Consider the following 24,568-nt stretch of genomic DNA (forward strand, 5'->3'; position numbering starts at 1 on the left):
TTCTGACACATCGTAAGCATAGGCATAACATAAGTAAATTAAATAACTAAATATGAGTGCAGCATAAATGTCGGTCCTAAAAACAAAACGACAATTATAAATAAATAAACAAAGTATACAACCAGGAATTAATTAAAATTAATTAAAAGCCTGTCTGAATAAAAAACGCTGTGAGGCGACAGTGTTAACTATGCCACTGTGCCGCCCAAGAAGGTGCTCTGGTGATGGGTTCTGTACAAATCGATATAGTTAAAGTCACGCCTCCTGTAGCGGTCGGGGCTTCGCTCTGCTCAGTGAGCCATCCTCTAGCTGCATTACCTGGTGGGTAACTGCCACGTCTACCTGTCCTAATTACACTCATTGGTACCTGGTGTGGCTTGTTAAATGTCTCTTCATATTCTCCCCTGTGTCACACAAACCCTGTCAGTCGATCCCTAAACTGTCTGTGAGTATCCCTACATGTGTAAGCCTGATCGCTCCTTGCCACGGAGGATAAGTTTGTTCGCTATGTGTCTGAGTCGCCGTGTCACTTTGACTGCTGATTGAATCCGTTGTTGAAAGTTTATATTATCGTGTGTATATGCAGCAGCGCCGTCGTTTGACGTGTTTACCACTCAGCGTGTTTTGGAGACCTCGCTTTCTCCCCTTTATTTTCCCCGATTATTGTATTATTGTATAGAGAGTATTGTGAAGCGTATTCAACGTGTTTTGGAGACAGAGATTTCTCCCTTTTTGTTTATCCGCCATCGTATGCACGTTCGTTGATGTACATAATGTACAGTAGTAGAACATTTATAAAAGAAAGAAAATGACCGAAAAGGTGTAGGCTGAAGCCGTGGCTTATAATTGCCTCCCCTTTTCACATTACATTATTTACAAAAAAAACATAATTCAGTACATAATCTTGCAAAAACAAAAGGTTACAAAGGTTTCATAGTTTTATATACAAAACGTATACACTTATTTATTTGTTCTTTATATATATATATATATTTCTGTCATGATTTGAATAGTTATGTTATAATAAAATATAATTAGGATAATAATCAGTTTTTTATATTTATGTAGCACCTTATATTTTGAATAATTTCTTAAATGTTATCTATTGAACTACACATTTTTACTTCTTTGTCACAGTTATTCCATAGTTTTACCCCTCTAACAGATATACATTGACTTTTTATATGTGTCCTTGCCTTTGTGATATTGAAGTTCCCCTAAGTCTATACCGGCTCTCTCTAGTTTGGAACAACTCCTGAATGCAAATAACAACAACACACTTACAATGTTATATAATACAATGGGACATGACAACTATAGTAATATTAGTATTCAATCAGCTGTAGTCGTTCCTTCTCCCCCCACGTCCTCCTCTGATAGGTCACGGTGTCCCCACGTCCTCCTCTGATAGGTCACGGTGTCCCCACGTCCTCCTCTGATAGGTCACGGTGTCCCCACGTCCTCCTCTGATAGGTCACGGTGTGTCTGCGGTGAGCGAGGGGCCGCCCCCACGTCCTCCTCTGATAGGTCACGGTGTGTCTGCGGTGAGCGAGGGGCCGCCCCCTCACATCACCTCCTGGTTTGGGAATAGCACTGCAAAAGACCAAAGCAGACTACAAAGAGTGACACGTTCAGCCGAACGCACAACTGGAGGGGGGCTCCCCACTCTCCAGAACATTTACAACAAGCGTTGCAAGGGGAAGGCTAAGAGAATTATTAAGGACTCGAGCCACCCGAACAACTGCCTCTTTGAACTGCTGCCGTCAGGCAAGCGACACAGGAGTCTCAAGGCGAGCACAGAAAGACTCAGAAGTAGCTTCTATCCCCAGGCCATCAGGCTGCTAAACGAACAATGAATGAACACTACACAACAACAACCACCAAACACACATAGCACACACATCCACACGCACACACTCACTTTAAACAAACACACTGTAGCACCCACTACACACACTTTATAGCACACACCCACTTTAAACAAACACACTGTAGCACCCACTCCCCACACTTTATATTTATGGATGAAGGATTGCACTACAACTCGTACACCTTACTGTAAATTGTACCTAAAATTGTACCTCATCCCATTTCTGCTTTGCACTAGATAGTACTGTACATTAGTACACTGCATAGTATTGTGTATTGTATATTATATGGTAACTCAGAACATTGTACATATGTCTATACCGAACAACTGTGACCTCATTCTTCTTCTAAATTCATGCTATATTATGTTATTATGTTATTGATACTATCTTGTCTAGCACAGTCTCTGGAGCGTAACAGTAAGAAGCATTTTGTATGAAAGTATTCTGTACTTCTGTATGACAACTATTAAAGAACTTGAACTTGAACTTGAACACATCGTCATGTGTCACATGTCATTTTCTTTTCTTTTTTTTATGGAGAATCTCTCCTCTAATGTCCTGATCAGCATTCATACCTTGCAGTGATGATTTGGGACGATGCTGTTTTATTGAGGAAGTGATCTCACCCCCACCCCCCCCCCCCCCCCCCTCCCTGCGTGCCAGAATGAGACTTTTCTTTTTTTTAACAGCCCCGTCTCCTTGAGGCCTCATCCATCACCGGAGCTGTCTGGAAGACACAGGCGTGAGACACACACTAACTCATTTAAGGAGAGGGGACGTATGGGGACGTCAGTCACAATCACTAACTCACTTATGGACAGCTGATGTGGCGAAAAATTCACATTTTTTTTAGCCCCCCCCCCCCCCACTCCCAAATCCCACGACGCACACCTCCTGTTTGAAACCCCTGTTAAATAAGGAGATGACTTTGTCTCTACTGACTGACAGGGGGGTCGTAAAAGGAGAAATTGGTTCACTTTTCCTTTGATTGGTCTCTCTATCTGTCCCATGATCCCATCCATCTTTATTAGTCAGGATGTGCCACCATTAACCTCTGTGTACCTGCCTGTCCTCACGTCTCCCTCCCTTCTGTCCTCTCCTCTCCTGTCCCTCCCTTCTGTCCTCTCCTCTCCCTCCCTTCTGTCCTCTCCTCACATCTCCCTCCCTTCTGTCCTCTCCTTCTGTCCTCTCCTTCTGTACTCTCCTCTCCTCTCCCTTCATTCTGTCCTCTCCTGTCCTCTCCTTCTGTCCTCTCCTTCTGTCCTCTCCTTCTGTCCTCTCCTTCTGTCCTCTCCTTCTCTCCTCTCCTCTCCCTTCATTCTGTCCTCTCCTGTCCTCTCCTTCTGTCCTCTCCTTCTGTCCTCTCCTTCTGTCCTCTCCTTCTGTCCTCTCCTCTCCCTTCATTCTGTCCTCTCCTGTCCCTTCATTCTGTCCTCTCCTGTCCTCTCCTTCTGTCCTCTCCTGTCCTCACATCTCCCTCCTTTCTGTCCTCTCCTTCTGTCCTCAAATCTCCCTCCCTTCTGTCCTCTCCTCTCCTCACATCTCCCTCCTTTCTGTCCTCTCCTTCTGTCCTCACATCTCCCTCCCTTCTGTCCTCTCCTCTCCTCACATCTCCCTCCTTTCTGTCCTCTCCTTCTGTCCTCACATCTCCCTCCTTTCTGTCCTCTCCTGTCCTCTCCTCTCCTCACATCTCCCTCCTTTCTGTCCTCTCCTTCTGTCCTCTCCGGTCCTCCTGTCCTGTCCTCTCACATCTCCTGTCCTCTCCTCACATCTCCTGTCCTCTCCTCACATCTCCTCTCCTCTCCTCTCCTCTCCTCTCCTCTCCTCTCCTCTCCTCTCCTCTCCTCTCCTCTCCTCTCCTCTCCTCTCCTCTCCGGTCCTCCTGTCCTCTCCTCTCCTCTCCTCTCCTCTCCTCTCCTCTCCTCTCCTCTCCTCTCCTCTCCCCTCCAGTCCTCCTGTCCTCTCCTCTCCTGTCCTCTCCTCTCCTCTCCTCTCCTCTCCTGTCCTGTCCTCTCCTCTCCTCTCCTCTCCTCTCCTCTCCTCTCCTCACTCTCTCCTCTCCTCTCCTCTCCTCTCCTCTCCTCTCCTCTTTGCTGGTTCCCAGCTGTATACGTTTCAACGGAGAGTCTGTCTGTTTACTGGCTGACCGCTTGATTAGGACATAACATGTGTTATTTTCTCTTCATAGCAGAGCCTAGAAAACACTTAAACTCTCCATTGAAATTTGAGAAGTTAAGTTCAAATACTTCAGGGTAAGTGTTTGACAAATAACTGGTCCGGAATTTATGTTTAGGTCATATAAAATACTTCAGAGTAAGTAAAATAAAATGCCATGATATTCTGTCACCTGGTGTAACGGTCCCCCCGGTCCTGCGTCACAACCCTCATCTGTCCATGGACATTTCCCACGCCTGAACTATGTCTCTCAACCACCAGGTGGACTAGTTCAGTGCATTCATCTTTGTTGTCTTTTATTTATTAATGTCCTGTCTGTCATCACCAATCTGCTGTGTGTTTCTGTTGTCTTTACTGTGCCCCATTGTCTAATTTAGTTTTGTCTCCTTGTGTCTGTATCTATGTGCTGTTTGGTGTTGTCATGTTTTTGTATATTTCCCCTGCTACGTTTCATGTTTAGTCATTACCCCAGCTGTGTGTTATTTCACTAATCATCCTCTTGTCTCTAATTAGTCCTGGTATTTAAGTGTTGTCAACCCAGCTGTCCTTTGCTGGGTCATTACTTCTGTTTCCTGTTTCACTGTTGCGTTTGTTCCGTGAGTACTCTTGCCGTCTGCAAGATCCATGTGTTGTGCTTGTTAGTTGTTTATCATTGTGCTTATCTCGTTTTTGAGACTACGGCCTCTCTTTTATTTTCCCCATTTCAAAGTGTTTTCTTTTCGTATTATGCTCCCGTGTGTCACAATAAAGTGCACGTTATTGTGAAAGAGCAACCACCGCATTCCGCCTCCTGTTTATCCTCTGCTTGTCTGCATCTGGGTTGTACACACCACCATGCCATCTAAACGTGTGAATCGTAACACCCGGGAGATCTAAAGTTAATCTCAGTCTATGTTCATTTGCCCGTCTGTGTTATGATGCGAGCAAAGCATAGAGGTACATATACAGTACAGCAGAGAACCAGCAACCTCTCTCCTCCTCCCTCTACTCATCTCGTATTCTCTCCACTCCTCTCTCCTATCCCCTCCCCCCCTCTTCTCATCTTGTATTCTCTCCCCTCCTTTCCTCTCCCCTCCTGTCCTCTTCTGTCCTCATGTCCTCCCATCCTCTCCCATCCTCTCCTCTCCTCTTGTACCTTCCTCTCCCATCCTCTCCTCTCTTGCACCTGCCTCTCCCATCCTCTCCTCTCCTCTTGTACCTTCCTCTCCCATCCTCTCCTCTCTTGCACCTGCCTCTCCCATCCTCTCCTCTCCTCTTGTACCTTCCTCTCCCATCCTCTCCTCTTCAGGGGCGTATATGTTTGATTTGAGCTTTGGTTAGGGATACTTGAATTGTGTTGCACTAATTTGAGCATACATACTGTTTACTGGGACAGAGGTGAGGGAGGGAGGGAGGAAAGTCCAGGCTGTTGATTGGATATTGCAGATAATAGAATAGCTTGCTGATTCTGGTTCTTGATGCAGCTGTCTACACTTTCACAACAGATAAAAAGGCTCTGTTTTGACGCAATGTTGTGAATTATAATACTAAAACTACAGTTTTCACTCTGCAATTTGTTTGGTAGGGACAATTCATTTTTTCGTGTCATTTTTCTGTGGGACATGGCCCTAGCGTCCCTATATACAGTAACACGACGCCTATGCTCCTCTCTCCTTCTCTCACCCCACTCCTCTCCTCTTCCTCCTCCACTCCTCTTTCTCCTCTCCTCTTCCTCTTCTCCTATCCTCTTCCTCCTCTCCTCTTCCTCCCACACTCCTCTCCTCTTCTCTCCTCTTCCTCCCCCACTCCTCTCCTCTTCTCTCCACTCCTCTATTCTCTTCTCCTCTCCTCTCCTCGTCCTCCCCCACTCCTCTCCTCGTCCTCCCCCACTCCTCTCCTCTCCTCGTCCTCTCCTCTTCTCTCCTCCCCTCTCCACTCCTCTCCTCTCCTCTCCTCATCCTCTCCTCGTCCTCCCCCACTCCTCTCCTCTCCTCTCCTCGTCCTCCCCCACTCCTCTCCTCTCCTCTCCTCGTCCTCCCCCACTCCTCTCCTCTCCTCTCCTCGTCCTCCCCCACTCCTCTCCTCTCCTCTCCTCGTCCTCCCCCACTCCTCTCCTCTCCTCTCCTCGTCCTCCCCCACTCCTCTCCTCTCCTCTCCTCGTCCTCCTCCTCTCCTCTCCTCGTCCTCCCCCACTCCTCTCCTCGTCCTCCCCCACTCCTCTCCTCTCCTCTCTCTTCACAGCTCCCCACAGGGAACAAAAGAACATGTTCAAGTTATTTGTTCACTACAAACACTTGTCGTTTCTTTGTAAAAGACAAATCATATCAAATCGCCCCCAATCCTATTCAAACTCAATCAAGCGGTTCATTTAACATAACCAGTTCTGATGGATCGCCACTGAAAGCGGCGTGGCGGGAGATAATAACCCTTTATTGACTGTAAACACACGGTCGCCGACCACATAATCTCAACTAAAGCAGGTCTGTCTCTGTCCAATCTGCCGGCTGATACAGGGTATGGCACGCCGTGGTTGATTACAATGGTGATTTCCAATTACATTTTCAGAACAAATCCCCCCACCCCCCACTCATCCACCAACAGTGTGCGTAATTAATTTAATGGTGTAGAGACGGATCAAAAATATAAGAGACACCATCGTTTGTCAACCTGTGAGCGTAAATAACAAGGCGGGGGGGGGGGGGGGGGGGGGTGACGTGAATCACGACAGCTTTTATCCGTCCGTGGTGATCCGATCTCTCGGGAGGAGATGTTTCATGGTGTACTATCAGATATTGATATGAGAGAATATCCGACACCTGAATGTAAATCTCTCTGTCACCGGGATATTTCACAGTGTCTCTCTTGTACAGACACGCCGTGAGGACGAGGTTCGCAGTCTGTCTGTACTTTCATTAGCCGCAACAGGTGTCCGGTGTTCATTGCTCCCTGCCGCTTCATTACATTACGATATTTTAATTATGAATCTCCGTCCAAAAGGGCCCCCCCCACAACAGGCCACACTTTGAAGTACAGAATAGATCCCTGTTTCTTACCTCAACACCACTACACTTTATTGTTTTGTCACCCAGGCAGTTCGTTCACCATTGTCAGTTACAGTGGGTGACAATATTGTCACAAGGAAAGATGAAATTACATACCTGGGCCCTCATTTATCAATTTTTCTCAGAAAGTATTCTATTTTCATACGTAAGCACAGAATTTAGAATGTGTGCACGCACAAAAAAAACGGGACTTATCACACGTGCGTACACAGGTCCTACGCACACCTGTCTTGATAAATATGACTTTGATCCTACGTTTGAGCTCGTGCACTGTTTTAAGTATTTGCATACCAGAACCGCCCCGATTAACCATATACGGTAATGGAACACCCCCATGAAATGTGGAAAAGTGGACTAACCCGAGCGAACTCTGAGAGACTTCACTGAGAGCGAGATTGATCACCGAGGTCCAACCAACAAATTGAACGTATACAGCATTTCCCGTTGTGAACAATCTGGTTGTGTAGGTACTGAGGGTAGTAGGTTTAGTAGCTTCTGTCTGGTTTTGTAGGTACTGAGGGTAGTAGGTTTAGTAGCTTCTGTCTGGTTGTGTAGGTACTGAGGGTAGTAGGGTTAGTAGCTTCTTTCTGCTTGTGTAGGTACTGAGGGTAGTAGGGTTAGTAGCTTCAGTCTGGTTGTGTAGGTACTGATGGTAGTAGGGTTAGTAGCTTCAGTCTGATTGTGTAGGTACTGAGGGTAGTAGGGTTAGTAGCTTCTGTCTGGTTGTGTAGGTACTGAGGGTAGTAGGTTTAGTAGCTTCTGTCTGGTTGTGTAGGTACTGAGGGTAGTAGGGTTAGTAGCTCCTGTCTGTGTAGATACTGAGGGTAGTAGGGTTAGTAGCTTCTGTCTGGTTGTGTAGATACTGAGGGTAGTAGGGTTAGTAGCTCCTGTCTGGTTGTGTAGGTAGGCTACTGAGGGTAGTAGGGTTAGTAGCTTCAGTCTGATTGTGTAGGTACTGAGGGTAGTAGGGTTAGTAGCTCCTGTCTGTGTAGATACTGAGGGTAGTAGGGTTAGTAGCTTCTGTCTGGTTGTGTAGGTACTGAGGGTAGTAGGGTTAGTAGCTTCTTTCTGCTTGTGTAGGTACTTAGGGTAGTAGGGTTAGTAGCTTCTGTCTGGTTGTGTAGATACTGAGGGTAGTAGGGTTAGTAGCTTCTGTCTGGTTGTGTAGGTACTGAGGGTAGTAGGGTTAGTAGCTCCTGTCTGTGTAGATACTGAGGGTAGTAGGGTTAGTAGCTTCTGTCTGGTTGTGTAGATACTGAGGGTAGTAGGGTTAGTAGCTTCTGTCTGGTTGTGTAGGTACTGAGGGTAGTAGGTTTAGTAGCTCCTGTCTGATTGTGTAGATACTGAGGGTAGTAGAGTTAGTAGCTTCTGTCTGATTGTGTAGATACTGAGGGTAGTAGGGTTAGTAGCTTCTGTCTGGTTGTGTAGATACTGAGGGTAGTAGAGTTAGTAGCTTCTGTCTGCTTGTGTAGGTACTGAGGGTAGTAGAGTTAGTAGCTTCAGTCTGGTTGTGTAGGTACTGAGGGTAGTAGAGTTAGTAGCTTCTGTCTGGTTGTGTAGGTACTGAGGGTAGTAGGGTTAGTAGCTTCAGTCTGGTTGTGTAGGTACTGAGGGTAGTAGGGTTAGTAGCTTCAGTCTGGTTGTGTAGGTACTGACGGTAGTAGGGTTAGTAGCTTCTGTCTGGTTGTGTAGGTAGGCTACTGAGGGTAGTAGGGTTAGTAGCTTCTGTCTGGTTGTGTAGGTACTGAGGGTAGTAGGTTTAGTAGCTTCTGTCTGATTGTGTAGGTACTGAGGGTATTAGGGTTAGTAGCTTCTGTCTGTGTAGATACTGAGGGTAGTAGAGTTAGTAGCTTCTGTTTGATTGTGTAGGACTAGGTACTGAGGGTAGTAGGGTTAGTAGCTTCTGTCTGATTGTGTAGGTACTGAGGGTAGTAGGGTTAGTAGCTTCTGTCTGATTGTGTAGATACTGAGGGTAGTAGGGTTAGTAGCTTCTGTCTGCTTGTGTAGGTACTGAGGGTAGTAGGGTTAGTAGCTTCTATCTGGTTGTGTAGGTACTGAGGGTAGTAGGGTTAGTAGCTTCTATCTGGTTGTGTAGGTACTGAGGGTAGTAGGGTTAGTAGCTTCTGTCTGCTTGTGTAGGTACTGAGGGTAGTAGGGTTAGTAGCTTCTGTCTGGTTGTGTAGGTACTGAGGGTAGTAGGGTTACTAGCTTCTGTCTGATTGTGTAGATACTGAGGGTAGTAGAGTTAGTAGCTTCTGTCTGATAGTGTAGATACTGAGGGTAGTAGGGTTAGTAGCTTCTGTCTGATAGTGTAGATACTGAGGAATGTCAAACACAGTTTTTCTATGGTTTATTTTTCACCTTTGTAAAACATTTGCTGGGCATATAGACCTGTTTGCTGTTTACAAACATACCGTGTTCGAGCCAATCAGCAATAGGCCTACCAACTGAGTCACATGACCTGCGCGAGCTACTGCGCCAAAAGAAGTACAACGGGGCTCTATGGAGAAACCATGGCTCCACTCCCCTGACTGAAAGTTGTTTCAAACTAAAACGGCTGGATGTCATTTTGCCAAAATCAACATGGCTGCGAGTGTGAGTCTTTCACCTTTTACATATCTAGCTTTGGCATGGATTGATTGTTTAGATCGCTAGCATGGCTAACAAATGCAAATATATTGTAGTCTGCCCCGTTGTTCTGACCAGGATTACTTTCCTGCGCGCACACCGAGTCTGACGTGGACAGCGGACAGGTCTATATGCACTTCTTCAGCAGCAGCCTGCTCACACTACATGTTTACACTGGCAGCTGCTCAGTAGGCCTACAGCCACAGTCACTACTGCTGATCTCCACTGAGCAGCCCCACAGGAACAGTTGGGGGTTAAATGCTTTGCTCAAGGACACTCTGCCCACCCAGATTTTCCTGCCAGTCCAGGGATTTACACAACACCGGCGACCCTCCGGTCACAAGCCCACTTCTCTTAACCTTCAGGCACTTCCAGAGGGAGACTCACCAAGTCCGTGTCACAGCTACATAAGGCACGGCATATTGGTGGGTTTAGTACCCCCCCCCCCTCCCCCATTTTAGGAGACTAGAGCTAAACAAGAGGATGCAGACTCCATTCACGCCAATGAAAGATTTATAGCTTTTTTGCTGTGTGGCTATTGTTAGATATCAAGGTAAATATTGGACTGTATGTTACAATTTGAAGATGTTCCGAACATTTTGACACTAAATGGACGTTTGTCTGACCTATAAATCCAGCGCAGAACATGTTTGTTTGAGACAAATTCCTCTGCAATTTCACAGTATTAGGATAACCGTTCCATTTTCATACCACTGGCGTAAGCCTTTAACACAAGTATCTTTGTTACCACTGAAGAAAATCACTGGTTTTCATTTTGGTTATAACATATAGATATTAGTTTAAATGTGTTAAACTCTAAGCGCTGAGACAGACATCTCCTCTGTGTGTGTGTTCAACTTAGAGACATAAAGAGACAAATAACAAACACAACGCAGACTTCACGGCAGATGGCGGGTTGATATGGCTGGAAACACTGATATCCTTCACCACTGTCGTGCTAGCACTCGGAAAAGGTCAAAGGTCAACGCTCCGACCACCTCCCATTGAATTTGCCATCGACGGGGGGTAAAAAAATGAAAAGGACACTGAAACTAAAGGAGTTTTTAAACTGGGGATCATCTTTATTGCCCAAGAATCCACCTGAGGTTGGTAGCACTGCACATCTCGTCTGAACAAGGCTTCAATTGCATCAACTTTCAACAACATCTCCGTTGGCAGAGGACATTATATACAGCAGAGAAAGTACATATATAGACATTTAAACCATAGGACGTTATATACACAGCAGAAAGTACATAATACATTTAAACCGTCTCCACACCATATTGCCGGGTTCACATCTGATACACTTTGTCACAAAAATATACACATTATTGTTCTTACAGTATACAGTGCACTAAAGGAGCAAAGCTTGGACTTTTCTTACTTTGTGTGTGAAACAACTTCATAATGCAGATTCCTTCAGAGTTTATTAATCCCTTCATTTCTAACATGTGCGTAAAAAGACAACATTTGCAGACGTTAACTATAATTCACACAAAACACACAAGAAGTTAACAGATTATTAACAGAAGACCGCCACCGGTTTCCTCAGACGTTATGGCTAAAAGGAAAAAGTAGTGCACCAATTTTATTCTACACATAGAGATATAGTACCATGAGGAGGCAGTAACGCCTCCCTAATTCACAATATGTGGCAGCTTATTTGGGATAAGTTATATCTAGAAGTCTACACAAGTCTACAGCGTTATTATCTGCCATTTCTTCAAGTTACCTACCCCACTTATGATCAGTTTGTCTCGGATGTCATGATATGATACAGGTATCAGTGCCGTAAGTGTAGCAGAGTAGCTAGTAAAAAAGGTAATTATCTTACAATGATATTGTTTTAAAAATCTTTACAAAATGATCTACCGTAATTGCATTCTTCTATTCTTCATTTAATGTGTCACATTAGTAAATAAAATTAAAAATTAAAACGACACAATCAAGCCAACGTTAAATAAATATAATTGATTTACTAGTTTCACAAGTGTATTGTGAGATATACTAAGTTCTCTGTCCCTGAAATATTCTAATAACATCAAGAGGCCATTGTTTTTTTTACATGACACTGGAAAAAATTATTAGTGACCATATTCACACAGCGGGCCATTTTGTTCTTATGTCAGGTTGTGATTCCTTTCCACACTGTTCCAAGGTGGGGACAGGGTGGAAAGGAATCCCAACCTGAGCACGAGTTAAGAACAAAATGGCCGCTGTGTGAATATGGTCAATTCGACTCTTCCAGGTAGATTTTCCGAGGAACATAAAGCGTGGTGTGAACAGATGCGCCTCCTCTCTGCACAACACTGTTATTATATAGTGTAACGCACACGCCACACAACAGGGGGTAGACCACGGCAACTAAATAATGTCTAAATATACTTTCACCACATCAACACAGGATAGTCTGAAGGCTATAGGCTACGATGTTATTATGCCAGTTAGTGTTTTAATAATTGTTTCCCTATTACAATAGATTTTGTATGCACGTCAAACATTTGTATCGATTATATTTGTGCAATTCTCAGCGATTTCACAGTCAATTGTTTAATAAAAACGATGAGAGAAGCTTCTCTTTTATTAAGTGCCTTATTTTCTAATCATGCACACGGGTGACAGGAAAGCCAGTGAGTCTTTTCGAACGCTGCAGCGCACAACACACTGCGTTACTTATTTTTTAAATAGATTCCTAAAAATGTCGGCGTAAAATTGTGTGCACGGTTTTAACGACACGCTGTGTTCCTTTTGAAAATCTACTGTTAGTCAACCCAACATGTTCCTCTGCTTTCCAATATTATGGATGTTTCCCATATCATGAATGTATAGATATTTCCCAATATATAACAGAGCAGGAATATATGCTCTCAGCGGGTGCCTTAGAGTTCACCGTACATTAATGTGGACATGTTGCTGGTATCCCCTATTAGAGTCTCTCTGCTCTTTGGCAAGACTTTACCAAAGTCCAAGTCCACTTTTTTTCTATACAAAAACAGAAGAAAAAATAATACAACTCTCCCCTAAAAGCACTAGAATGCAAACCAACAGGCTTCAAGAAGGGTTACATATGGAATAATCCGTACGGATCTTCAAGTATCAGGTGTTTTTTTGACTTAAGAAGCCCTACATATAGGCATAATTGTAGATTTCTCTAAAAGGCGGTTCTTCTTCTGGTTCTTCTTCTGGTTGTTTGAAATGTTGGACTATCTTCTTCTTCTTCCTTCTCCCGCTGCTCCTTGTCAGGAGCGTTGAGCCAATGCAGATTTTCCGGAAAAGAACATCACACAAACACCGAAGATGACAATGATGTCCTTTTATCTTCAGAACACTCGACTGCTCGTCGAACCCCAGTCCCGAATGAGTCCCGTTCCCGCTCTCTCTCTCTCTCTCTCTCTCTCTCTCTCTCTCTCCCGCTCTGACCTCGGGTTGAGCGAGTGGGAGAGAGAGAGGCGCGTGCTGCTAAAACAGATTCCCCCACTTTGCCTGTTCACTCAACACATTACATAAGGATTATACTTCCTGGAAATTCAAAGATTCAAAACTTTTATCATCCATCAATGCGAGAAACAGAAATGGACAAAGAAAATGGTGTCTAAGCCGCCATTTTGTGACACCTCTAACCCCCCCCCCCCCCCCCCCCCCCCCCCAAGGTAACGGCTGCCTGTCTGTCTGTGTGTGGCGTGGAGTCGGGCCCAGACGAAGGTAACGGCTGTCTGTCTGTGTGTGGCGTGGAGTCGGGCCCAGACGAAGGTAACGGCTGCCTGTCTGTGTGTGGAGTGGAGTCGGGCCCAGACGAAGGTAACGGCTGTCTGTGTGTGGAGTGGAGTCGGGCCCAGACGAAGGTAACGGCTGCCTGTCTGTGTGTGGTGTGGAGTCGGGCCCAGACGAAGGTAACGGCTGTCTGTCTGTGTGTGGCGTGGAGTCGGGCCCAGACGAAGGTAACGGCTGCCTGTCTGTCTGTGTGTGGAGTGGAGTCGGGCCCAGACGAAGGTAACGGCCGGCTGCCTGTCTGTCTGTGTGTGTGGAGTGGAGTCGGGCCCAGACGAAGGTAACGGCTGTCTGTGTGTGGTGTGGAGTCGGGCCCAGACGAAGGTAACGGCTGCCTGTCTGTCTGTGTGTGGAGTGGAGTCGGGCCCAGACGAAGGTAACGGCTGCCTGTCTGTGTGTGGCGTGGAGTCGGGCCCAGACGAAGGTAACGGCTGCCTGTCTGTGTGTGGCGTGGAGTCGGGCCCAGACGAAGGTAACGGCTGTCTGTCTGTGTGTGGAGTGGAGTCGGGCCCAGACGAAGGTAACGGCTGCCTGTCTGTCTGTGTGTGGCGTGGAGCAGGGCCCAGACAAAGGTAACGGCTGCCTGTCTGTCTGTGTGTGGTGTGGAGTCGGGCCCAGACGAAGGTAACGGCTGCCTGTCTGTCTGTGTGTGGTGTGGAGTCGGGCCCAGACGAAGGTAACGGCTGCCTGCCTGTCTGTGTGTGGTGTGGAGTCGGGCCCAGACGAAGGTAACGGCTGCCTGTCTGTCTGTGTGTGGTGTGGAGTCGGGCCCAGACGAAGGTAACGGCTGCCTGTCTGTCTGTGTGTGGTGTGGAGTCGGGCCCAGACGAAGGTAACGGCTGCCTGTCTGTCTGTGTGTGGCGTGGAGTCGGGCCCAGACGAAGGTAACGGCTGCCTGCCTGTCTGTGTGTGGTGTGGAGTCGGGCCCAGACGAAGGTAACGGCTGCCTGTCTGTCTGTGTGTGGCGTGGAGTCGGGCCCAGACGAAGGTAACGGCTGCCTGTCTGTCTGTGTGTGGCGTGGAGTCGGGCCCAGACGAAGGTAACGGCTGCCTGTCTGTCTGTGTGTGGAGTGGAGTCAGGCCTTGGCCTCCAGCAGCTCCAGGAACAGTTTGTGCATGGGTACGCGGCCGTCCTGCTTGATGCTACAGAAGTGCTGCACGGCGCGCGCGGCCGTCTGGCGCAGCAGCGGCAGGGTCATGATGAGCTTGCCGGAGCGCCGCGGGTCATCCGCGTGCCGGCTGCTCTCGTGGTCCTGCAGCGCTCCGTGGAGGACGTCCTGCAGCCTCTGCACCGCCTCCGTGTCCTCGATCTGCATGGAGTCTGGGGAGAGGACAGAAGAGGGAGTGATTTACCGCGGCCAGTTTCCAATTGCGGCCTCCCGTAGGTGCTCTTTGACCCTTTCACTGCCACACGACAGAAGGTTAGCCCTAATGATGCTAATGATGGAGCACCGCCGTCGGTTGTGTGATAGTAAAGGGCTAACCTTCTGTATTGTCACAGTGAAAGTTAACCGGTTGTCGTGTGGCAGTGAAAGGGTTAAAGCGGTTTTGAAGGTGGGTAGGGACTCGCATTCCTTTACAGCTGTGGGTAGGGCGTTCCACATTGATGTGGCATAATTGCTAAACGTGTTTAGTCCCTTGTTTGAGCCGAATCTGGGTTTAACATGATTTGTGGAGCTCCCTCTGGTGCTGTGATCGTGGTATTCACTGACCTTTGGGAAGTATTTTGACATGTACATGGGTACCTTGGTCGCGTAGTGTATCTTGTAGACCAGGCCCATTTCAAGTTGCTGTACTCTGTCGTCTACTCTAAGCCATCCTAGGTTGTCAAAGTGGGCTGGGGTGAGGTGGGTTCTAGGAGTCAGGTCAAGCAGTAGTCTGACCAGTTTGTTTTGAGATGTTTGTAATCTTGTTTTTAGCGCCTTTGAGGTGCTTTGGTACCATGAGGTGCAAGCATAGTCGTAGTACCCCTGAATGAGTGCTCCTGCCAGAGTCTTCAGGGTATTCTTGTTTACCAGAGAGGAGATCCGGTACAAGAATCTAGTTCGTTGGTTGACTTTTTTTATTACCTTGGATGCCATTTTGTCACAGGAAAGATTTGCCTCTAGGATGGAACCCAGGTAGGTAATTTCATCTTTCCTTGTGACAATATTGTCACCCACTGTAACTGAGAAGCCGTCGGTCTTGCTGAGTTTGTTATTTGATCCAAAGAGAATGGACTCTGTTTTGCCCATGTGTAATGATAGTTTGTTATCAGCGATAAGATAAGATATTCCTTTATTGATCCCCTTGGGGAAAATCAGGCATCATAGCAGCATGTGGGAGGGGAGGTACAGGTAGTAAAAAAGCAGTGTAAACAATATAACAAATCAATATAATTAACTCTGGACATATGCATATGGGAAACAAGGTGCGAGATGAGGGTATGTATGCCCTCTCAGTTATATTTTCCCTACAATAAATAGTTACAATATATGATCTAATAATCTAATTTAATATATAATCTAAACAAAAATAGTAATTTCTTTTATTAAATAAAACACATTTTAGGGAGGGAGACAGTACAATGAGCAAAAAAAACATCCCAGTATTCTTCCTTATATATTTTCATAATCAGTAAAAAACAACCACATCATTGTTCCACGTCATGACGACAAAACCACCACCGACACATAACACATAGCCCTGTCTCTGATCGCTGGAGCTCATACTACAACGTATAGGTGTATACTATTACTGCACCTTGTGTATACTGTTTACTCTGTCTATTGCTTTTTATTACAGATTCAAAACTTTCAGGTATTAAACTGTGTGGGTATCAAACAAGAAAGATTGTCAAGCTTTAAAACTGTGTAATAATAATAATAATAGATTCTATTTGTAATGCGCTTTACAGTTGCGGGGCAAATCTCAAAGCGCTACAGTTAAAAGAACTTAAAAACTAGCGATAATAAAGGAAAGAAAGAATATAAAAATAGGCAAGACTAAACATAGAATAACATAGAGAAACATAGAATAAATAAAACTGATAAAAGAAATTGGTAAAAGAACATAAAATGTGTCGAGCAAAATGTTTTATAAAAAAGTCAACAGAAGGTTCTACTAAAAAGGTGAGTTTTGAGGCCTTTCTTGAAAGCATCCACAGTCTGTGGTGCTCTCAGGTAGTCAGGGACATAGATATATATAGAACACTAGATAGCTTACCCGCGCTGCCGGCCAATGGAGAGCGACGTCACTGAACCGCCGCCATCTTACCCCAGTCAGCCTTGAGTGAGAGTGAGTGAGCTGCACAGACAAAAATACTCATAACTCGCTGAAATATTGACGGATTTACAAACGGTTTGGTTTATTACAAGCATTATTAACGTGGCTATGATTCAAGCGGTTTGTAAAAAAAAACATCTTTAAAAAATATAGTATCATAACTACATCTTTGATGTTTATAGCAAACCAACCCGTTTGTAAATCCGTCAATATTTCAGCGAGTTATGAGTATTTTTGTCTGTGCAGCTCACTCACTCTCACTCAAGGCTGACTGGAGCAAGATGGCGGCGGTTCAGTGACGCTGGTGACTCCTCCTTAAGCTATCTAGTGTTCTATGGTCAGGGAGAGCATTCTACAGACTGGGAGCGGAAGAGCAAAAAGCCTGGGCCCTCATTTATCAATTTTTCTCAGAAAGTATTCTATTTTCATACGTAAGCACAGAATTTAGAATGTGTGCACGCAAAAAAAAAAGGGGACTTATCACACGTGCGTACACAGGTCCTACGCACACCTGTCTTGATAAATGACTTTGATCCTACGTTTGAGCTCGTGCACTGTTTTAAGTATTTGCATACCAGAACCGCCCCGATTAACCATATACGGTAATGGAACACCCCCATGAAATGTGGAAAAGTGGACTAACCCGAGCGAACTCTGAGAGACTTCACTGAGAGCGAGATTGATCACCGAGGTCCAACCAACAAATTGAACGTATACGGCATTTCCCGTTGTAAACAATCTTATTTGGAAACATGACACACAGTAGTATTTAGCGTTTTATTTTAAACAATATTTAATCGTATGATTATAGATATTTTTAGAGAATAAATAAATCCAATGAAGTTGCCAAGTTCACAGACAACTCTGCGCTCTAATGCCTATTATGTGCGCTCGTCATGAGCCCGTTCTGGTCAGAGTCATATGGCTTCAGTGGATAACTATGATCTGCATTTAAGTGAATATGAATGAGACTCCGGCCACCGGCACATTATCAGCCAAAATGCGCATCGCAGATTATCTGTACATTGACCAAGTGGAATCCCGTTCACATTACTGATTACTGATGGAGCAAACTCTGAGAGATTGTTCACAGAGGCGCTGCCGAACCAAGATATAATATGATGTGTATAATATAATGTGTGTAGAGGCATATGATACAATCTATTTTGTTGTTGGTATTAGGCAGCCTATATGAAGTACATATAATAGCAGCCAGCCCATAGCCTACATTATGCAACAGTAACTTGCGCATATAATAACACACAGCCCTGCGAAGCCTGCATACAGTAAACTAACTTGATCATTAATCTAGCTGTTGTATCTTTACGCTTATGAAAACATTAAATAATATGTATAGGCTATAGGCCGTCGCTTTAGCCTATATTCTCAAATTGCATTTAATGGCTGAATGAATGAATGAATGAAAACTTTATTTAACAGATTGCAGAATGGGTACAATACAGTACGGCTCAATACACACAATTGTTAAGGGGATGCAGACCAGAGAAAGACTTTTGTCTTGTTTACATCAGGGTCCCCCAACTCGAGTCCTCGATATCCTCGCGGACGGACCAGTATACCTTTATACCATATCATATTCATATTCATATCATAGTTTACTCTATCAGCCTACCAGCATGTAATACGTTCTTTGTTAGAACTCAACTCGTTATTATTTTGCGCATAGATTGCAGAAATACGGGGACGTTTTGATTTAGGCTTTGACACAGAATACAAGTCATGATATCACCCACACGATATATGCTCTGTGTCCAGAGCATGTATGCTTTTCATTCATTTAAGACACATTTATTGCAAGGGTTTTGTATACACATACACTCAACAAATAACCTCTGTCTGTTCTCGTTGCAATGCGTTTATATCGTGGGTGTTCATATGACTTGTATTCTGCTTACAGCTTCGGGGTTCCACTTATTACGTTTAACAATGGCAAAGCCTTTTAAATATAATCAAAACGTTCCCGTATTTCTGCAATATATGCGCAAAATAATAACAAGTTGAGTTACGCGGAGCGCAGTCAGTGCTTATTTCCGCGTTGTAAAAATATTCTACCACCGGGCGCCAACTACGCATGGTCCGACCTGTGCTTAAATATACGCACAAAGTCAAGCACAAGTTCAAATTGATAAATCCCACACTTTGCTTAGAAATTATCGTACGCACGGGTTACGCACATATCTGTGCGTACGTCACGTTGATAAATGAGGGCCCTTGGGTGCTGGAGGAGGTTTGCCTGGCCAGAGCGGAGATGTCGAGAGGAGGAGTGAGGGGTGATGAGTTCTTTGAGGTATAGGGGGGCATTTCCGTAGAGGCATTTGTGGGTGAGCAGGGAGACTTTGAACTCAATCCTGAGTGAGACAGGGAGCCAGTGAAGGGACTTGAGGATGGGGGTGATGTGGTGGTATTTCCGCACTCTCATCAGGATCCTAGCAGCACTGTTTTGGATACATTGTAGCCTTTGGGTGTTCTTGCTAGGGATCCCGATGAGGAGTGCGTTGCAGTAATCCAGCCTGGAGGAAACAAAGGCGTGGATGAGCTTTTCGGCATCTGACAGAGTGAGTGAGGGGCGAAGTTTGGCGATGTTCCAAAGGTGGTAGAAAGAGTTTTTGTATAATTGATTTATGTGCGCCTCAAAGGTCAGGTGAGGGTCCATTTTTACCCCTAGGTTGGTTATTGTTGGTGACAGGGTGATGTTTTGGCCGGAAAAGGTGATGGTGGTGATGGTGGATGAACGAACCTGGTGTGGGGTGCCAATGATAATGGCTTCAGTTTTAGAACTGTTTAACTGTAAGAAGTTGTGCTTCATCCACGCCTTGGTCTCCTCCAGGCAGGTGGTCAGAGTGGAAGATGGCAGAACTGTGGATGGGGTGGGGTTTATTTTTAGGTAGAGTTGGGTGTCATCAGCGTAGCAGTGGAATGATATTCCATGCCGGCTGATGACAGAGCCAAGGGGGGGAGCATGTAGAGGGTGAATAGGGTGGGGCCGAGGACTGATCCTTGTGGGACACCACAGGTGACATGATGGGTGTCAGACCCTGCCTCTCCCAAGGAGACATACTCCGTTCTTCCGGTGAGGTAAGATCTGAACCAATCAAGGACAGAGTCTGAAAGTCTGATGGTGGATTGAAGCCGGTGGAGGAGGATGTCATGATCGACGGTGTCGAAAGCTGCTGTGAGGTCAAGGAGGATGAGGAGGGAAGGAGAGCCAGCATCAGCCGTCATCAGTAGGTCGTTGGTGACCCTGACCAGGGCAGTTTCGGTGCTGTGGCCAGAGCGGAAACCTGACTGGAACTTCTCGAGAAGTTGGTTCGAGTTTAGGTGGTCCTGAAGCTGAGCGGCAACTACTGTACCTTCTCCAGCACCTTGGACAGGAATGGGAGGTTGGATATAGGTCTGTAGTTGGCCAAGATTTCCGAGTCTAGGGAGGGTTTTTTAATTAGTGGTTTTATGACTGCAGTTTTAAGGGCAGAGGGGACATGGCCAGCCTGGAGAGAGAGGTTTATGACCTTGGTGATGAGACAATATTGTATTTCACCAGGGCTGAGGGAAAGGGGTCCAGGATACAAGTGGAAGGCTTCATTTTCCTGACGATTTCCTCAACCTCTCGCTGTGTGATGATTGAAAAGCAGCAGAGAGGTTGAGTAGTCGCCGGCTGTGGTTCAACTGTTTGGACTGGAGGGGCAGAGGGGCTAGAGAGGAGGGAGCGGATGGTGTCAACTTTGGTCCTCAAGAAGGTGGCAAAGTTGCTACACTGTTCCTCAGAAGAGTCGGCGTGAGGTGATATTTGGGGTTTGAGGAGGTGGTTGATGGTGGAGAATAGTTGCTTGGAGTTTCCAGGACTGTCATTTATGATGGAGGAGTAGTACTGGGACCGTGCCAGACTGAGGGATTTTGAGTAGGCCTTCTGGTGTTCACGGTAGGCCAATTTGTGTACAGTGAGGACCCAGGCCTAGAGAGAGGGAACTGCGCCCTGAGAGGGAGGTTTGCCCTGAGTGGGAGGTTCGAAGGGTCAAAGTGGGTATCAAACAAGAGGGAAGAAGACCATCAGGTTATAAACTGTGGATACCAAACAGAGAAGGTAAAGACGACTTTAAACTGTTGAACAGTAATCCAGAACTATTTTATTGCACTGTAAAAAAACTGATTTGATATGTCTGCACTTTATGTGCTCATTTTATGCCTGTTTTTCTTTCTGTTGTGAAGCACTTTGAGCTGCAGTTTCTGTATGAAAGGTGCTATACAAATAAAGTTTTATTATTATTATTATTATTATTATTATTATTATTGTTGTTGTTGTTGTTGTTGTTGTTGTTGTTGTTGTTATTATTATCTGCACCCTTGTTTAACACTGTTATTACAGTGTGCAGTTTATTTGGTCAATTAAGTCTGTCAGTGTTGTGTGTGTCAAAGGAAGGCTTCTAAAAATGGGTAGGTCTAATAAAATCTTTTTCTGGATTCAGAATTTTACTCATTTTACTTTTTACTAGTGTCTGTGTATAAATTAAACGTTACAAAAAGTTAACATTTTCCTTGCTAAAAAGTGAACTCTGATATAAACAAAATTATAATAAATAAAATAAACTAGCGCCTCTGTTAACAGAATTCGGCTATAGGGCGACAATAATGTGGTCAAGAGGCATGGTTTCTATCTTGAGCCTTAACTGGCGTTGTTCCTTTTTATTCACATGGAAAGAGCAGCAGTAACATACATGGTCTTCTCTCACTGAGAGACATTGGGGGAGAGAACGAAGTGGGAGTATACCTTTGCTTTTATACTCGCCACAAGGTGGTGTACCTGGGTGGCTCCGCCTAGAGCGCCCTCTAGTGGGAACAGATATATATGCAACTAGACAGTCACTGGTGGAGACAGTTATATATGCAGGTAAACAGCTACTAGTGTAAACAGCCATATGTACAGTTAGACAGTTACTAACAATCCTACACAGAACCTCTGATCTCAACAGCCTCCTTTGAGCATATCAATGCCCCCCGCCCCCCCCCCCCCCCCCCCCCCCCCCCCACGACACACGCTGAACGTCACCTGGGGTGTGGTACCACCCCGTTGAAAAAATGTCTTCAGTGCATCTTTTAAATTTGATGTCTTATTTCTTACTGATGTAAAGCACTTTGAACTGCAATCCCCTGTATGAAAGGTGCTATACAAATACAGTTGTTATTTATTATTATTATTATTACCTGAGTTAGCGAGCGCTATGGCTTTGAGGACCACAAACTCCTCCTTCTCCAGCGCCATGGCCTTGTATCTCTTCACCAGCTGCAGGATGGCGTTGTTGAGGTCCAGCAGGCCGGCGAGCTTGGACTGCTCCTCGTCCATGATGTAGTCCTCGGCGTAGACCAGCTTGTCATCCAGGGCCAGCGAGCGGAACACCACGCGCATGATCAGGATCTCCATCCAGCCGCTCTGCAGCAGACTCATCTGGTCTGCCAGGGAGAGGGAGGGGAAGCCTGGGAGAGGAGAGAGAGATGGAGATGGATCAACATCTGGTCTGCCAGGGAGAGGGAGGGGAAGCCTGGGAGAGGAGAGAGAGGTGGAGAGGTATCAACATCTGGTCTGCCAGGGAGAGGGAGGGGAAGCCTGGGAGAGGAGAGAGAGGTGGAGAGGTATCAACATCTGGTCTGCCAGGGAGAGGGAGGGGAAGCCTGGGAGAGGAGAGAGAGGTGGAGAGATGGATCAACATCTGGTCTGCCAGGGAGAGGGAGGGGAAGCCTGGGAGAGGAGAGAGAGGTGGATCAACATCTGGTCTGCCAGGGAGAGGGAGGGGAAGCCTGGGAGAGGAGAGAGAGGTGGAGAGGTATCAACATCTGGTCTGCCAGGGAGAGGGAGGGGAAGCCTGGGAGAGGAGAGAGAGGTGGAGAGATGGATCAACATCTGGTCTGCCAGGGAGAGGGAGGGGAAGCCTGGGAGAGGAGAGAGAGATGGATCAACATCTGGTCTGCCAGGGAGAGGGAGGGGAAGCCTGGGAGAGGAGAGAGAGGTGGAGAGGTATCAACATCTGGTCTGCCAGGGAGAGGGAGGGGAAGCCTGGGAGAGGAGAGAGAGATGGATCAACATCTGGTCTGCCAGGGAGAGGGAGGGGAAGCCTGGGAGAGGAGAGAGAGGTGGATCAACATCTGGTCTGCCAGGGAGAGGGAGGGGAAGCCTGGGAGAGGAGAGAGAGATGGATCAACATCTGGTCTGCCAGGGAGAGGGAGGGGAAGCCTGGGAGAGGAGAGAGAGATGGATCAACATCTGGTCTGCCAGGGAGAGGGAGGGGAAGCCTGGGAGAGGAGAGAGAGGTGGAGAGGTATCAACATCTGGTCTGCCAGGGAGAGGGAGGGGAAGCCTGGGAGAGGAGAGAGAGATGGATCAACATCTGGTCTGCCAGGGAGAGGGAGGGGAAGCCTGGGAGAGGAGAGAGAGGTGGATCAACATCTGGTCTGCCAGGGAGAGGGAGGGGAAGCCTGGGAGAGGAGAGAGAGATGGATCAACATCTGGTCTGCCAGGGAGAGGGAGGGGAAGCCTGGGAGAGGAGAGAGAGATGGAGAGGTATCAACATCTGGTCTGCCAGGGAGAGGGAGGGGAAGCCTGGGAGAGGAGAGAGAGATGGAGATGTATCAACATCTGGTCTGCCAGGGAGAGGGAGGGGAAGCCTGGGAGAGGAGAGAGAGGTGGAGATGGATCAACATCTGGTCTGCCAGGGAGAGGGAGGGAAGCCTGGGAGAGGAGAGAGAGATGGATCAACATCTGGTCTGCCAGGGAGAGGGATGTTTTACCCAGGGACAGTTTACATTAACATCTTCAGTTTCCACATCAATGTAAATGTGCCAGATGAATGAATTAGCTAACGAGCTAGTTTTCATCTGTAGTCCTGCCTAACATGCATTGAGAACTAGAGACTCACATCACCGTACCGACTATCTTGTCTCTTTGCACTAGAGACTCATATCACTGGACTATCTTGTGTTTCTACTTTTTATATTACTATATTGTATTTGTATTGTGAAGCTATGCATCCCCCCACCCTATATCCCCCCCCCCCCATGCTGCTTTGACACCCAAATTTCCCCCAAGGGGATCAATAAAGGATTATCTTATCTTATGTTATGTCTTTATGGTGTGGGAGGAAACTGGAGTACCTGGAGGAAACCCACGCGAACACGGGGAGAACACGCACACTCCACACAGAAAGGCCCCAGAAAGGGTTGGAACCCAGGACCTTCTTTCTCGCTGTGAGGCAGCAGTGCTACCCACTGTGCCACCGTGCTGCCCTTGTGTTTCAGCCACTCCGTAGTTGAATAGAACAATAGAACAGGAATGGGTCTCTTGGCCACAGGCACGGCTGGACTGGTCATCTGGCAGAACCGGCATTTTCCCGGCAGGCCGACGCACCTTGAGGCTGATATAATTTGATTTATAAAAGATTTTTTTTAAAGTTTGGTCGACGACCGGCCCATAAAGCAGGGGCAGTGGCCCATTTGTTAATGTTCTATACTGACAATTGGCTGGCCCAATCACATCTCTTACTAAGCCCCGCCCTCCCTCTCTGTCTTCTCTTTCTTTTTCTCGTATTCAGATCAGATGACGCTCAGAGGCTCGCAGGGAGGTAGTGTGTGTGACATGCCATGATGATGATGCTGCTGATGATTAAATCAATTCATGGCGATAATAATAATATGATAACATATTTGTAAGGTGCTGTAAGTGGTATTATTTTGTTAAAATAAGTGTTGGATAGCTCTACATTCTGATAGCCATCACTGATATAGAGTGCATGGTCAGTAACGTGGGTCGCTCTG

The 24,568-nt window shown here is 46.3% G+C and overlaps 1 protein-coding gene across 1 annotated transcript; it reads right to left on the reverse strand.

The window, feature by feature from the left end:
- Positions 1–13,844: 13,844 nt before the first annotated feature.
- LOC311228413 (estrogen-related receptor gamma-like) lies at positions 13,845–24,140 on the reverse strand (the record flags this gene model as incomplete). Its single annotated transcript, XM_084314321.1, has 3 exons — positions 13,845–14,807; positions 21,968–22,237; positions 24,020–24,140. The coding sequence occupies 3 exons, from the start codon at positions 24,138–24,140 to the stop codon at positions 14,563–14,565; spliced, it is 636 nt and encodes a 211-aa protein (XP_084170447.1). The 3' UTR covers positions 13,845–14,562.
- Between the last annotated feature and the right edge of the window lie 428 nt (positions 24,141–24,568).

The sequence above is a fragment of the Notolepis coatsorum genome (assembly GCF_963971535.1).
Source record: "Notolepis coatsorum genome assembly, chromosome: 5".
Lineage (NCBI taxonomy): Eukaryota > Metazoa > Chordata > Actinopteri > Aulopiformes > Paralepididae > Notolepis > Notolepis coatsorum.